Source organism: Molossus molossus, unplaced genomic scaffold (genome assembly GCF_014108415.1).
Source record: "Molossus molossus isolate mMolMol1 unplaced genomic scaffold, mMolMol1.p scaffold_m16_p_15, whole genome shotgun sequence".
Taxonomy (NCBI): domain Eukaryota; kingdom Metazoa; phylum Chordata; class Mammalia; order Chiroptera; family Molossidae; genus Molossus; species Molossus molossus.
The window spans coordinates 51,503,905-51,520,639 of NW_023425350.1; the positions used below are offsets into that span (position 1 = coordinate 51,503,905).

The 16,735-nt window shown below is 38.6% G+C and overlaps 1 protein-coding gene across 1 annotated transcript in view; it reads right to left on the minus strand.

Moving 5' to 3' along the window:
• The window catches only part of CUNH2orf42 (chromosome unknown C2orf42 homolog), a 39,144-nt gene extending 22,949 nt beyond the window's left edge, over positions 1 to 16,195 (minus strand). Inside the window, exons 1-5 of the mRNA XM_036263469.1 lie at positions 16,089 to 16,195; positions 14,745 to 15,580; positions 12,927 to 13,037; positions 10,176 to 10,280; positions 7,249 to 7,353 (exon numbers count right to left, since the gene is read on the minus strand). Coding sequence (XP_036119362.1) covers positions 7,249 to 7,353; positions 10,176 to 10,280; positions 12,927 to 13,037; positions 14,745 to 15,567 — 1,144 coding nt within the window. The 5' untranslated portion in view covers positions 15,568 to 15,580; positions 16,089 to 16,195. The remainder of the gene's footprint in view (positions 1 to 7,248; positions 7,354 to 10,175; positions 10,281 to 12,926; positions 13,038 to 14,744; positions 15,581 to 16,088) is intronic.
• Positions 16,196 to 16,735: the final 540 nt, after the last annotated feature.

A 16,735-nucleotide genomic window follows, 5' to 3' on the forward strand; every position in this document is an offset into this window, starting at 1 on the left:
CTCGGTTGCAGTTTGTCCCCGGCCCTGGTCGGTTGTGCGGGTGGCAGCCACTCGATGTGTCCCTTTCACATCGATGTTTCTCTCTCTCTCTCTGTTCCTCTCTCTCCCTCCCACTCTACCTGAACAAAAAATGGAAAAATGTCCTCCGGTGAGGATTAAAAAAAAAAAAAAAAAAAAAGAACACATTGGAAGGTCTAACCAGCAGAGTAGAGGAAGCTGAGGACTGGATCAGTGAATTAGAAGACATGGTAGAAAAAGTCAACCAATCAGAAAACAAACAAACAAAAAAACAATTAAAAAACAGGAAGACAGCTTAAGAGAACTGTGGGACAACTGGAAACATAATAATATTCGCATCATTGGAGTCCCCGAAGAAGAAAATGAGCAAGGGTTAGAGAATATATTGGAAGAAATAGTGACAGAAAACTTCCCTAATTTGGTGAAGGAAGAAAGCATTCAAGTTCAAGAAGCACAGGGAGCCCTAAGTAAGAAGAATCCAAACAGGCCCACACCAAGATACATAGTAATAAAATGCCAAAAATTAAAGACAAAGAGAAATCCTAAAAGCAGCAAGAGATAAGCAACAGGTTACCTACAAAGAAACACCAATAAGGCTCTCAGCTGACTTCTCAACAGAAACACTACAGGCCAGAAGGGAATGGCACGAAGTAATCAAGGTCATGGAAAACAAGGATCTGAATCCAAGACTACTCTACCCAGCAAGGCTATCATTCAAAATAGAAGGTCAAATAAAGAGCTTCCCAGACAAAAAAAGGCTAAGGGAATACATTAGCACCAAACCAGCACTGCAAGAAATGTTAAAAGGATTGCTGTAATTAGTAGAGGAAATAGGAAGAAAAATAGAACCACACTAAACAAAAATGGCAATAAATAAGTACATATCAATAATCACCTTAAATGTAAATGGACTGAATGCTCCCATAAAAAGACAAAGAGTAGCTGATTGGATAAGAAACCATGACTCATCTGTATGTTCTTTACAAGAGACCCACCTCACAACAAAAGACTCACATAGGTTGAAAGTGAAGGGATGGAAAAAATCTTCCAGGCAAATGGAAAGGAAAAAAAGCTGGGGTAGCAATACTCATATCTAATAAAATAGATTTCAAAATGAAGGCCAAAACTAGACAAAGAAGGCCACTACATAATATTGAAAGGTTCCACCCAACCTTGATAAACATATAAGCACCCAATATAGGAGAAAATATATTAAAAATCTTCTGGAGGACTTCAAAGGAGAAACTGACAGCAATACAATCATAGCAGGGGATTTCAACACCCTACTGACATTATTGGATAGATCCTCTAGACAAAAAATTAGCAAGGAAACAGAGACTCTAAATGAAGCACTAGACCAAATGAATTTAATAGATATCTACAGAGAATTACACCCCAAAACTAGAGAATTCACATTCTTCTCAAGTGCACATGGGACATTCTCAAAGACAGACCACATGTTAGGACACAAACTAAATCTCTACAAGTTCAAGACGACTGAAATCATATCAAGCATCTTCTCAGATCACAATGGCATGAAACTAGAAATCAACTGTGACAAGAACATGCAAACAATGAGGTATATCACCTCACACCTGTCAGAATGGCCGCCATCAACAAATCATCAAACAACAAGTGTTGGCGAGGGTGTGGAGAAAAGGGCACTCTAGTACACTGCTGGTGGGAATGCAGACTGGTGCAGCCACTATGGAAAACAATATGGTGTTACCTCAAAAAATTAAAAATTGAACTGCCATTTAACCCAGTGATCCCACTTCTAGGAATATACCCTAAGAAGCCTGAAATACCAATCAGAAAGAATATATGTACCCCCATGTTTGTAGCAGCACTATTTACAATAGCTAAAATCTGGAAACAACCCAAGTGTCCATCAGTAGACGAATGGATAAAAAAGCATTGGTATATATACACAATGGAGTACTATGCAGCTGTAAGAAAGAAAGATCTCTTATCCTTTGAGATGACATGGAGGGACCTGGAAAGTATCATCCTAAGTGAAACAAGCCAAACAGAGAAAGACAAGTATCATATGATCTCACTTATTTGTGGAATAAAATGAACATAACAGTTTGAGGAATGGGGTAGTCCCAGAGACGTGGAAGTGGGGTACAGACTGACAATCCCCAGAAGAGGGGGTGGTGGGGGAGATATAAACCACAGAACTTATATGCATGTATGCATGAACAATGGACATGTACAACAAAGTTGGGGACAGGGCAGGGAGGGAGGGGATATCAGTGGGGGGAAAAGGAGAAACATCTGCAACAAAAATTAATTAATTAATAAAATAAATAAATTAATTAAAAATGCATAGAAAAAAATTTAAAAAAGAACATGCAAAGACATTTGAACACATGGAGGCTAAATAGCATGTTATTAAACAATGAATGGGTTACCAAGGCGATCAAGGAAGAAATTAAAAACTTCCTGGAAACCAATGAAAATGAATGCACAACAGCACAAAATCTATGGGATGCAGCAAAGCAGTTCTGAGAGGGAAGTTCATAGCAATACAGGCCTACCTCAAGAATCAAGAAAAATTTCTAATAGACTGTCTAACCTCACTACTTAAAGAACTTGAAAACAAACAAAAAGAAAACTCCAGAGCAAGTAGAAGGAAGGAAATAGTAAAGATCAGAGCAGAAATAAATGACATAGAGATCAAAAAAACAATTCAAAGGATCAATGAAATAAAGAGCTGATTTTTGGAAAAGATAAACAAGATTGATGGACCTTAGCTAGACTCACCAAGAAACAGAGAGAATCCAAATACACAAAATCAGAAATGAAAGAGGAGAAGTAACAACTGACACCACAGAAATACAAAAGATCATTAACAACTACTATGAACAATTAATTATATGGCAACAAATTCGACAATCTAAGCGAAATGGACAAATTCCTAGAAACACATAGTCTCCCAAAACTGGACCGGGAAGAGATAGAAAACTTGAACAGGCCAATAACAACCAAGGAAATTGAAGAGGTAATCAAGACTCTCCCAGCAGCCCTGGCCAGTTTGCCTCAGCAGTTAGAGCTTCGGCCTGCGGTCCAGAGAGACCCAGGTTCGGTTCCTGCTAAGGGCATGTACCTCAGTTGCAGTTTGTCCCTGGCCCTGGTTGGGTTGTGTGGGTGGCAGCCACTTGATGTGTCCCTTTCACGTCAATGTTTCTCTCTCCCTCTCTCCCTCCCACTCTATCTGAACAAAATATGGAAAAATGTCCTTAGGTGAGGATAAAAAAATTTTAAAAAAGACTCTCCCAGCAAACAAGAGCCCAGGCCCGGATGGCTTCACGGGGGAGTTTTACCGAACATTCAAAAAAGAACTAACACCCATTCTCCTCAAACTATTTCAAAAAATTCAAGAAGAAGGAAGACTTCCAAACTTGTTTTATGAGGCCAGCATAATTCTAATTACAAAACCAGAAAAAGACACTATAAAGAAAGAAAACTACAGGCCAATATCGCTGATGAACATAGACGCCAAAATCCAGAACAAAATACTAGCAAACTGAATCCAGCAATACATCAAAAAAATTATTCACCATGACCAAGTGGGATTCATTCCAGGGATGCAAGGCTGGTACAATATTCGCAAATCAATAAATGTGATACACCACATAAATAAAATGAAGACTAAAAACCACATGATCATATCAATAGATGCTGAAAAAGCATTCGACAAAATCCAGCATCCATTTCTGAAAAAAACACTCAGCAATGTGGGACTAGAGGGATCATATCTCGACATAATAAAGGCCATGTATGAAAGACCTACAGCCAACATAATACTCAATGGGCAGAAACTAAAAGCATTTCCCTTAAGAACAGAACAAGACAGGGATGCCCACTTTCGCCACTCTTATTTAACATAGTACTGGAAGTCTTAGCCACAGCAATCAGACAGGAAGAAAAAATAAAAGGGATCCAAATTGGAAAGGAGGAAGTGAAACTCATTATTTGAAGATGACATGATATTATACATAGAAAACCCTAAAGACTCCATCAAAAATCTACTAGACTTAATAAATGAATTTGCCAAAGTAGCAGGATACAAAATTAACGTCAAGAAATCGACGGCATTCTTATACACCAATGCTGAACTCACAGAAAGAGAAACTGAAAAAACAATCCCATTTACCATCAGCAAAAAAATTAAGATACCTGGGAATAAACTTAACCAAAGAAGTAAAGGACCTATTTGCAGAAAACTACAGGACATTGAAAAAAGAAACACAGTAAGATATGAAAAAAGGAAGCACATACCTTGTTCATGGATTGGAAGAATTAACATCATTAAAATGTCCATATTACCCCAATCTATAGATTCAATGCAATCCCCATCAATATACCAACAACATATTTCACAGAACTAGAACAAATACTTCAAAAGTTCATATGGAACCAAAAAAGACCCTGAATAGCCACAGCAATCTTGAAAAAGAAGCACAAAGTAGGTGGGATCACAATACCAGATATCAGGTTATACTACAAAGCTACTGTAATCAAATCAACCTGGTACTGACACAAGAACAGGCATACAGACCACTGGAACAGAACAGAGAACCCAAAATTGGACCCAATACATTATGCTCAATTAATATTTGACAAAGGAGGCAAGAGCATACAATGGAATAAAGACAGCCTCTTTAATAAATGGTGTTGGGAAAATTGGACAGCTACATGCAAAAAATGAAACTAGACCATCAACTTACACCATACACAAAAATAAACTCAAAATGAATAAAAGACTTAAATGTGACCCGTGAATCCATAAAAATCCTAGAAGAAAATGTAGGCAACAAAATTTCCGACATCATACGCAGCAGAGTTTTCACTGATACATCACCTAAGGCAACTGAAACAAAGGAAAAAATGAACACATGGGACTACTTCAAACTAAAAAGCATCTGCACAGCAAAAGAAACAACCATCAAAATGGAAAGGCAACCAATGTATGGGAGAGCATCATTGCCAATGACACATCAGATAAGGGGTTAATTTCCAAAATATATAGAGTGCTCATACAACTCAACAAAAGGAAGACAAAGAACCCAAGTAAAAAATGGGCAGAGGAGTTGAATAGACACCTCTCCAAACAGGACATACAAATGGCCGAGAGACATATGAAGAAATGCTCAATATCACTAATCATCAGAGAGATGTAAATTAAAACATCAATGAGGTATCACCTCACACCTGTCATAATGGCCGCCATCAACAAATCATCAATCAACAAGTGTTGGCGAGGGTGTGGAGAAAAGGGGACTCTAGTACACTGCTGGTGGGAATGCAGACTGGTGCAGCCACTATGGAAAACAATATGGTGTTACCTCAAAAAATTAAAAATTGAATTGCCATTTGACTCAGTGATCCCACTTCTAGGAATATACCCTAAGAAGCCTGAAACACCAATCAGAAAGAATATATGTACCCCCATGTTCATAGCAGCACCATTTACAATAGCTAAGATCTGGAAGCAGCCCAAGGGTCCATCAGTAGACGAATGGGTAAAAAATTTGTGGTAAATATACACAATGGAGTACTATGCAGCTATAAGAAAGAAAGATCTCTTATCCTTTGAGACAACATGGAGGGACCTGGAAAGTATTATCCTAAGCGAAACAAGCCAAGAAGAAAAAGACAAATACCACATGATCTCACTTATTTGTGGAATATAATGATCATAACAGTCTGAGGAATAGGGTAGACCCAGAAACATGGAAGTAGAGTACAGACTGACAACCCTCAGAAGAGGGGGTGGGGGGGGGGGGAAGAGATAAACCACAGAACGTATATGCATGTATGCGTAACCAATGGACATGGACAAAGCCGGGTACGGGGTGGGGAGCATGAGGGGAGTGTGTCAATGAGGTAAAAAAGGAGAAACATATGTAACAAAAATAAAATAAAATAAATGAATATTAAAAAAAATAAATAAAATATAATTGACTTAAGAAGAGAAAATATAAGTGGACCTATAAAAAAACACACACGTCCATTTAGCAATGAGGAAGACCTTCCTCACAGCTATCACTGTCCAACAATGTTATGAACTAATTAGAAAGCAGTGAGCTTCTCATCACTGAACAAAGCTGGAAAACCATCCATCAAGGATACTTTATTTTATTTATTTATTTTTTAAAAGTATTTTTATTGATTTTTTTTTTAGAGAGAAAGGAAGGGAGAGAGAGATAGAAACATCTATGTGACAGAAACACATCGGTTGGCTGTCTCCTACATGCCCCTACTGGGAATCAAGCCCAAAACCCAGGCATGTGCCATGACCAGGAATTGAACCGGGACCTCTCAGTCCATGGGACAACACTCAATCCACTTAGCCACACCAGCCAGGCAAGGATGCTTTTTTTTTTTTATCCTCATTTTTTGATATTTTGTTCAGAGAGAGTGGGAGGGAAAGAGAGAGAAAAACATCGACATGAAAGGGACACATCGAGTGGCTGCCTCCCCCACGACCCAACCAGAGCCAGCGACAAACTGCAACCAAGGTACATGCCCTTAGCGGAAACTGAACCCGGGTCTCTCCAGACCGCAGGCCAACGCTCTAACCGCTGAGCCAAACCAGCCAGGGCTGGCAAGGATGCTTTTAAAGCAATGGTCAAGGACTGGCTGGATGGTGCACCTCTGAAATTGCTGAGGTCCCATGAAGGTATTATAATCATACCCAGCCTGTGTTCTCCAATCTTCTGTAGCATGTCTGTGTAATATTATGTAACTATTTTAGTCTCACACTTTAGATTTTCTCTAAATTTTCTCCCCCTTCCTTCAATTTTAAATTGGAGTTATATAATTTTCTAAGACTTTGATATCTTCCTCACCAAACACCACCTACCCAAGATCAAAGCTATCTACCTCCATTTCTAAATTCAGTTTGTTGATCCACATTTAAATTATGTGAGAATTCCGGTTTGGCTCAGCGGTTGGAGCATCAGCCTGCGGACCAGAGAGGACCAGAGAGTCCCGGGTTCGGTTTCTGCTGGGGGCGCATACCAAAAAAATAAAAATAAAAATAAAAATAAATAAATAATCTGAGAATTCCTTTCTTTCAGTTAGATTTCTACTTTTTGTGGCCCAATGTACTCTGGAGTCAAGCCCAGTTACTTTTCCTATCAAAACAGAGAACTCCAGCACAATTACTTTAATTTCTCCTACTTTCAACAACAGCCCAGTTTGGCAACCAATACTTACCATCAAACTGATAGTGCATGGTTTGATGGATGCGTTCTGTGACACTGGCTAGCCAGTCTTGGAAGGATAAGGTCACCTGTACTTCATCTAACAGCTGACCGCAGGCTAGAAAAAAACAACAAAATGTTTTAGTAACTTTTTTTTAAATGAGAATCATCTCTCTCTTTTTAAAAAAATATATTTTTATTGATTTTTTTTTTTTTTAGAGAGACAGAAACATTGATGTGAGAGAGAAACATTGATTGTCTGCCTCCTGCAGGCCTCCCACTGGAGATTGAGCCCGCAACCCAGGCATGTGCCCTGACCAGAAATCAAACTGAGACCTCTGTCCATGGGACGTTGTTCAATCCACTGAGCCACAGTGGCCAGGCTATATGCTCTTTAATAGAGAGATACTAATGCTATAGCTACTATCCATTTGAAATTAAAATTCTATTAGGTAAATGCATATAGTGATAATTTACATTAAAAGCTCTTTTCTTTCGTCCAGCTGGTGTGGCTCAGTGGTTGAGCATCGACCCATGCATCAAGAGGTCACCGGTTTGATTCCCGGCCAGGAAACATGCCCAGATTGTGGGCCCGACCCCCAGTGGGGGGCATGCGTGAGGTGGCCAATCGATGTTCTCTCTCATGGATGTTTCTCTCTCTCTCTCTCCATTTCACTTCCTCTCTCTCTAAAATCAATAAAGGAAAAAAAATTTTTTTAAGAAAAGCTCTTTTCTTTCTTCTTTGTGCCAAAGCAAATGATGTAAATTTGTTGAAAATCTTCTACTTGATACAGTTGATCTGTGTATTTCCTAACTTTCCAAAAACATTTATTCATGGAACGTGCAAGTTCTTAATTAGTTAATTAAGATTTGGTCTTGTGTTTTTTAAAATATGTTTTTATTAATTTTTTAGAGAGAGAGGAAGAGAGAGAGAGAAACATCGATGTGAGAGAGAAACATCAATCAGCTGCCTCCTGCATGCCCCCTACTACAGATCGAGTCCACAACCCAGGCAAGTGCCCTGACCGGGAATCAAACCAGGACTTCTCAGTTCATGGGACAATGCTCAATCCACTGAGCCACACCAGAAGGGCTTTTTTTATATTTATGTATTGGTCTTCCAAATCAGAGTATGAGGGCAGGGATGATGTCTCGTTTTTAATCACCCAGCCATATTACATGGTCAACCATATCATAGCAAATATTCCATAAATACTACCAAAATTGAACTAAACTATTTTCACAAAATGTATAAGAAGAGTTTTAAAAAGGTTGATTCCCGCCCTGGCCGGTTTGGCTCAGCGGTTACAGCATTGGCCTGCAGTTTGGAGAGACCTGGGTTCAGTTTCCACCAAGGGCACATACCTCGGTTGCAGTTTGTCCCTGGCCCTGGTTGGGTCGTGTGGGTGGCAACCATTCGATGTGTCCCTTTCATGTTGATGTTTCTCTCTCTCTCTCTCTCCCTCCCACTCTATCTGAACAAAATATCAAAAAATGTGCTTGGCTGAGGATAAAAAAAAAAGGTTGATTTCCCAAATGTCTGAGCTTAATTATTCTTGGTAGAAAAGTGATTGATATATGTTAGCTCTTAACATATTACTGCCCCAAGCTCTTAAATCTTTTACTTTTATATTGATGCCCCAAGTCTCTTATCGTTTAACCTTGCCCTAAGCCTCTCATTCCAGGAAACCAAAACCCATCACTCCAGTCAGGCGGAACATGTTTCTCTCTCTCTCTCTCTCCCCCACGCTATCTGAACAAAATATCAAAATATATCCTCGGGTGAGGATAAAAAAACAAAAACAAAAACAAAATAAAAAAATAAAAATCCTTAGTCTGTATGAGCTGGTTGCTACTCTCTTCTTAGAGGTAGTGCGGCAGGTTAATTCCTAATAAACCTGCACTTCTGGAGACCCTGCACCACCTCGTTCCGCCTCGTTCTTTATATATATATAATGTTATGTTCAAATTAAGTCATCTGTCTTCAATAATTCAGAACAATAGCCATGCCATTGTTTTGTTTGTTTTTAATCCTCACCCAAGGACATTTCTGTATTTATCTTCATATAGAGCAGGATGGAGAGGGGGAGGGAGAGAGAGAGAAACATTGATGTGTGAGAGACACATCAAGTGGTTGCCACCCATACGACTCCAACTGGGGCCGTGGGGCCAGGGACAAACTGAAACTGAGGCATGTGCCCTTAGTGGGAACTGAACCTGGGTCTCTCTGGTCTGTGGGCCAACGCTCTAACTGCTGAGCCAAACTGGCCAAGGCAATGCCATGGTTTTTTAGGTACGATTTCAAATTGCATTAACTGTGGAGAACAGATTACATTTTTCTTTCTCAATAAATATTTATCACTGAATAGTTATAAAACATGTTTCTTTTTTTAAAATCCTCACTTGAGAATATTTTTCCATTTATCTTCAGATAGAGTGGGAGGGAAAGAGGAGAGAGAAACTGATGTGAGAAAGAGAGAAACACATCCACCAGTTGCCTCCTGCACAACCCCGATCAGGGTCGGGGACCAAACTGCAACCGACGTTCGTGCCTTTGACTGGAATTGAACCCGTGACTCTTTGGTCTTCAGGCCAATGCTCTAACTGCTAAGCCAAACTGGCCAGATCAAAACATGTTTCTTCTTCAACTTTAAATCTCCATACCAACTGCATGTGAATAAACAAGAAGGGGGAAATCCTACAAAATACCTCTGCCAAAACATGTAATTTTTGTTGTATTTGTTATTTAAAATATACCGTTTGGTTTTGCCCATGATTTGAGACCAATGGGACAGGAAAGATTTCAGCCTCAGTGCCTTCTAATATTTATCTTAGCATTCTTTGGGGGACACCATGCAATGTTTCTTTGGATTTATTGCCCTTACCTTCTTTCAGATGATTTTCCACCTTTTTAGCCTATCCTCAGGCAGGGAAACTTACCCTGCCTTTTTAATGAAGAAGCAACCACAGGCTTTTTCAGGCCACTTTTCCTTAAATTACTGCTCACTGCATCTTGAGGCAACAGTGAGCTGTTCGTCTGTGCACCTAAACCATAAATCAGTATATTGTTTAATAACATATCTATAGAATATAAATAGATTTTATATTAATTTCTGAAGAGTCTGAAACATAAAAAGTCTTTGATAATTTCTAAGTTATCTTTGATAATTTCTAAATTAGCATTAGCCTTTAATATATAATATTTTAAGTTTCTGAAGCTCTTTAAAGTAAAGTGGGTGGAACCCAAAAGTGAAAGGAAGAAAAAAATTCACTCATTGCTCCCACCTCTCAGAATCATTATTAATTTTCTGGTTAACTATCTTCCATTTTTTCTATGAATAGATTATTTTGCTAGTTTTGTGATTTTAAGTAGCTGTGATTTTACCAGGACTACCAGATTTAGCAAAAAGAAAAATTTTCATTTCAAATAAATGAAAATTTTTGTTATAAATTGTTTTTTTTCCCTTTATTGATTTTAGAGAGAGGAAGTGTGAGGGAGAGAAAGGTAGAAGCATCGATGAGAGAGAACATTGATTGGTGCCTGCTACATGCCCTCACTGGGGATTGGGCCCACAACCTGGGCATGTGCCCTAACAGGGAATCCAATCAGCAATCTCTTGGTGCATGGGTTGATGCTCAACCAGTGAGCCACACTGGCCAGGCCAAATAAATGATTTTTAACAAAAGTACGTTCCAAATATTGCATGGGACATACTTATACTAAAAAATTCTTGTCCAGCCAGTGTGGCTCAGTGGTTGAGCATCGACCCATTCACCAAAGAGGCTGCAGGTTCAGTTCCTGGTCAGGACACATTCCCTGGTTGTCCTGATCCCCAGTGGGGGGCATGCAGGAAGCAGCCAATCGATGTTCTTTTTCATTGATGTTTCTATCTCTCTTTCTCTCTCACTTCCCCTCTCTCTCTCTAATCAATAAAGGAAAAAAAATTTTTTTTTTAAATTCTTTGTTTATCTGAAAGTCAAGTTTGAGCATTCTGTACTTTATCAGGCTACCCGAGTGACCTAAACATTTCTCTAAATTCTATTTAATCATTTTGAATGGTTGCCTGATATTCTAACAAGTGGTTTTGACCTGGGCCCCGAGGCTAAGGCGACTAGATTCCTTTCTTATGTGGGCCTCTTGACTAAGGCAACTAAATGACTCCATTTTTATCATCAATGGACCTTCCTTGATATTTTTCCAATAATAGGTTAATTACCCCTAGAAGTAAAGGAATTTTGCCTAAGGTTATAGTTGCCCCACGTGTTGGGAGGTATTTGCAGTTTCTGAGTATCGGAAACTGCAAATCATGAGCCCAGTGAATAATGCTAATTTTGACTTCTGTAATCGCTGTCACATCCACTACTGTTGGGGGGGGGGGGCAAAAGGGGTATGGGGCTTCTGTCTTTAAAATCAGAAGAGCAAGAAGAATAGGGGCTGAGGCCTCTGGGGAAGCTGTAGGCCCCCAGCCCACTGGTGTAATGAAGTGCTCCTTTACAATTCGACTGTGCATCTCTAGTTATCTCACTGACACGTTACAACAGTTTTATCATGGTTCATTTACCTACCCCTAGTTGTTGACCTTTAGTTGTTTCTAATTTTTTAATACTATAAATAACCATAAAATTAGCATCTCTGGACAAAATGCTTTTCCTGTACCAAGGATTGTTTCCTTAGAAAAGATTATTTAGAAGTGGGCTTCTGTGGCAAAGGGTAAGAACTTTTTTTAATTTCATGTTTTTCTGGGAAAGACCAATAAGTAAACATTTAACAATAATCTCTGTTCTACATTGCTGCTAGAATTACCTCTTACAAAAATGATTGTGTTGCTTTGTTTTTCCACTTTTCTCCAACTTCCCAGCACCAGAACTCCTGTGCATGATCACCCGGCCCACCACTAGCAATACTCCCTATGAGTAGGAGCCTTTTTTCAGCTTCTTAACAGATAATCATGCCAACTTACATTACACTAGCCATGCCAGAGAGCCTAAATTTCACCTTTACCTGTGGTCTCATCATTAAAAAAATTTTTTTTTGCTAATTTGGTAGCAAAATTTATCTATTTTAATTTTGTATTTCTAAAATTTCTGCATTTCTCTGTTCACTAGTGAGTTTGGAGTTTGGTCCACATTTGTGGACCAGGTAATATTTTCTCTTTATTTAGAGTCTATGTCTTTTGATATGTATCTGGTAGGGTCCTTCATCATTTTTATATTGATTTATAAGAGTCCTTAACTGACAGTAGTATTATTTGAATTAAATTCACATATATAAAATATGTGTGTGTGTGTGTGTGTGTGTGTGTGTATGAATGAAAATGCAGGTAACAAACTATATTCCTACATTGGTGTGAAAAGATAATGAATTATTGTCATAAGTTTTTAAAAAGACTCTATGGATAAAAACCTCTTAACACTGTCCTAAGGTAGGTTAAGGTGTAAGACTAGTCTGAGTGTTTAAGGGATGAACAAACATATTCAATAATAAGAGCTGAGTTTAATTTGATCTTATATTTAGCCAGAAAAACCTACTCTTAGCTTGATTGGACAAAGAATCATCAATGGAGAGTAAAACTTTTTCATGAAAAAAAAACATATAAAAACTGTTTCTTGTAATTGCTGAGACTCAGTGAAACAAGTAAAACAATTTCTAAAGATAACACCATCAAACAAACAAACCAAACAGCTTCTCACCAGATATATCATCCTTTTTCCTCTTTTTTGTCTTAGATGGAGTAGACTCACAAGCTGATACTGTTGATTCTGAATGGCAACCCAACTGGGGCACAATAATCTCTTTAAGACCTAAAATATAACAGATTTCTAAATTATTACTACTACCCAGGAAGAAATATGGACCTCTACTTAGAGAATAATTAATTTATAAATATCCCAATCCCCAAACAATGGAGTGATTGCCTACATTAAAATAAATTACTTTCAAATGCAAATCAAAATGACAATGACATACCACCTCACACTTGTTAAAATGTCTATTATAAATAAGACAAGAAATAACAAGCACAGGAGAGGATATGAAGAAAAAAAACCCTCATACATTGCTGGTGGGAATGAAAACTAACACAGCCACTATGGAAAACAGTATGTAAGTTCCTCAAGAAATTAAGAATAAAGCTAACATATGACCGAATAATCCCTCCTCTGGGTATCTACCCAAATAATTTGAAAACATTTATTAGTAAAGATATATGTATCCCTATGTTCATTGCAGCCTTATTCACGGTAGCCAAGACATGGAAACAACCTAAGTGCCCTTCAATGGATGATTGGATAAAGAAGATGTGGTACATATATACAATGGAATATTACTCAGCCATAAGAAAGACTAAAATACTGACATTTGTGTCAACAAGGATGATCTTGAGACTATCATGCTAACAAAGTCAGTCAGATGGAAAAGGACAAAAAGCATATGATTTCACTTATATGGGGTATATAAAACAGAAAGCAATGAACAAAACAACAAAATAAACAAATTCATAGACACAGGCAACAGTTTGAAGGTTAACAGAGGGTGAAGGGGTAGGAGGGGGATGAAGAGGGTAAAGAGGGTTAAATATATGGCAGACTAGACTATGTATGGGTGGTGAGCACACTATGCAATATACAGATGATGTATTATAGACTTGTATATTTGAAACATATACAATATTATTAACCAATGTCACCCCAATTAATTTAATTTTTAAAAAAGATTGTGGACCTGCAAAAAATAAAAAAATTTCTTTAAAGGACAGCCCAAAACATATTTTTGTTCCTGGACCATTAACTTGATAGGAGCCTCCACAGAGAAATGTAAAACTAAAAAGTTGGGAGCTGCTGCCAACTAAAATTTTTAAGAAATGAAAGTAGCCCTTGCAGTTGTGACTCAGTTGGTTGGAACGTCGTCCTGTGCACTAGAAGATAGCAGGTTCAATCTCTGGTTGAGTGTATGGGAGGCAACTGATCAATGTCTCTCTCTCATATCAATGATTCTCTCTCCCTTCCTCCTCCTCTAAAAAATAATAAATAAATAAAATTTTCATTACCTTAAAAAAAAGAAATGAAGGTAAAAAGCATCTACAAGATAAAAATATGTTAACAACAACAAAAGACTTGAAACTTTAAAGGTTTTCTTTTGAGCAAGGTACTTTTCTCCATCTTCAAAGGCAAGAAACAAGCCAGAATAAAGGGAAATTTTTTGTTCTTTGTTTTTATTAACACAGGGCAAATGTGGAAAAAATGTGTAAAAAAAAAAAAAATCAAAGCAAAGCTAACTTAACTACATTGTCTCAATGAAAATGTCCAAGTCTTTTGATCATTAATTTCAACCAACCAACCAACCAACCAACCTTTATGCAAGTGCTGACTGGGATTAAAAGAAGGAACGCTTTTCATTTGAATTACCTAGCAACTGCTTCTGAAGGTTGCTAGGACAATCTCCAAATGCCATCAGTGGAACTCTTTCACTCTCATTTTAGAAAAACAGTGTGTGTCAACCATACTACCTACCGCTGGAATCAAAATTTAGGAAGTCTGAGAATTCCTGAGCCAATGTCTCGTCACTGGCAAAGGCACAGATGCAAGCAAAGAAATGAATGCATCTCTGTGCTGCCTCATCCTTGGAGGCATTCGACTTGTGTGATTTCAGAGTCTGGCAGGAACAGAAGAAACGACGTTCAGGCAAGCTTTTGGAACTGATTTTCTGCACAAAAGATATATGCAAGTACCCCAAACTATGCTTCTGGCTCGCCTTGCATTTCACCACCAAAATATTTTTAGTAATTCGCTGTACGAGAGGACCCGTGGGTTCTGTGGCCAACTGCCAGATGGTTTGCTTGGTTTCTGACGAGGCCTGCATTGCATTCAGGACTGAGCTCTTTAGAGTCAGAGGGGTGGCCTCTGCCTGGCAGTTCACTGCCAGCTTGATGTGCTGGCACTGGTTTTCCACAACACCCTGGGTGGCAGCTTTCAGGCAGGAGGGGACATAACACCGTCCAGAGCTCAGCTGAGTGATGATTGTCCCATCTACCGTCTGGATTGTCGTCTCTGAAACACCTAGTTCCACAAAGCATCGGTAATCGGGGCCCCGGTCTCTTTGTCGCACTGAGTAGACCTGCAGATCAGAGCCTGTTACGATTTTGACAGCTTCAACACTAGGCTGCTTCCGTGCACCGTAACGGAATATGGTTCCACATGTCTTGTTCTTACAGCTCAGTCCCCGAGTTCCATTGTATGTGCCGCATCGGGGACACTTTCTAATTCCTCTCAATGTGGCCTTCCCCAAATCAGATAAGAAAGCTGGGACTTTAGTCCTCAGAGAGTTTGGTTCCATTTTTCATAGGCCCCTAGAAAAGGCAATAAGCCCGTCAACATGAGTACACACACAGTTAAAATCACTTGTGATATTTAGTACAGAAAGTGAAATGTAAAGAAGCTATCCACTATTTTCAAATTGTACCTTCAAACACAACATCAGTTTAAGTCCTCAAACAAAATAAAACTGGAAGAAACTGTGCCTTTCATATCTCTATATATTTTTAAAAATCCTAATGTAACAACTAAAGCATTTCTCTAGGTTCAATCCTATTCTATAAAACAGCCTAGATTAGTTAACCTAATCTTTTTTTTTTTTTTTTTTTGTACGTGCCCCTAGCCGCTAGGGCCTACTGGGAACTGAACCCGGGACTCCATGGTCCTCAGGCCGAGGACACTCCAACCGCTGAGCCAAACCGGCCAGGGCAGTTAACCTAATCTTTTACATGCACAGATGTTTAACTTGAGCAAGGACTGGAGAATGGGAAAAGTTAGTTCTTTCCCTTCCACCTTTCCTCACAACACCCAGCCCAATCCTACCTGTTTCAGCTGCCAGAGCATTGGAAAACAGTGTGACCTAAATTCATAAGACCTAAAAAGGTGTTTCATTAGTTTGTGATGATCACAGAGGACAGGAGAAGACATAATCATTTACAGAGTAAAATGTTACTGTTTAACCCAAAATCTTCTTAAGTTTAAACTCCATAGTGTGACAATGAAGACATTCTGCATCCTCTTTGGCCAGTCAATGGCAAAGCTCCTGCCCAATGTTTCACAGTCAAAGACGATTTCCACTGCCCTATGTGGAGATCTTGGCAATCTATAAATAAAACGAGGAAAAGTATTAAAGCTATGTAAAGACAGAATGATTTTTTCCTCTCAGAATAAGAATCCAAGTCTTTCACAAATATTTGAGAAATATTTTACAGAATTGTTATGGGAAAGGTTGTTTTGTATTTCCAATTGCAAGAAAACAGTGCTAATGGCACTACACAGGGAGTTGTCAAGGAAACCTAGAGCCATAGCATATAATTGGTCAAACGTTCATCCTTCCTAATAGTAATACCTTGTATTTTTAGAGTGCTTTATGCTTTTCCAAGTGCTTTCACATTCATGATTTTATTTGTACCTCACAATATTAGTATCTTATTTAAGCCAAACAGCAACCATTCTTCAGATGAAAATTT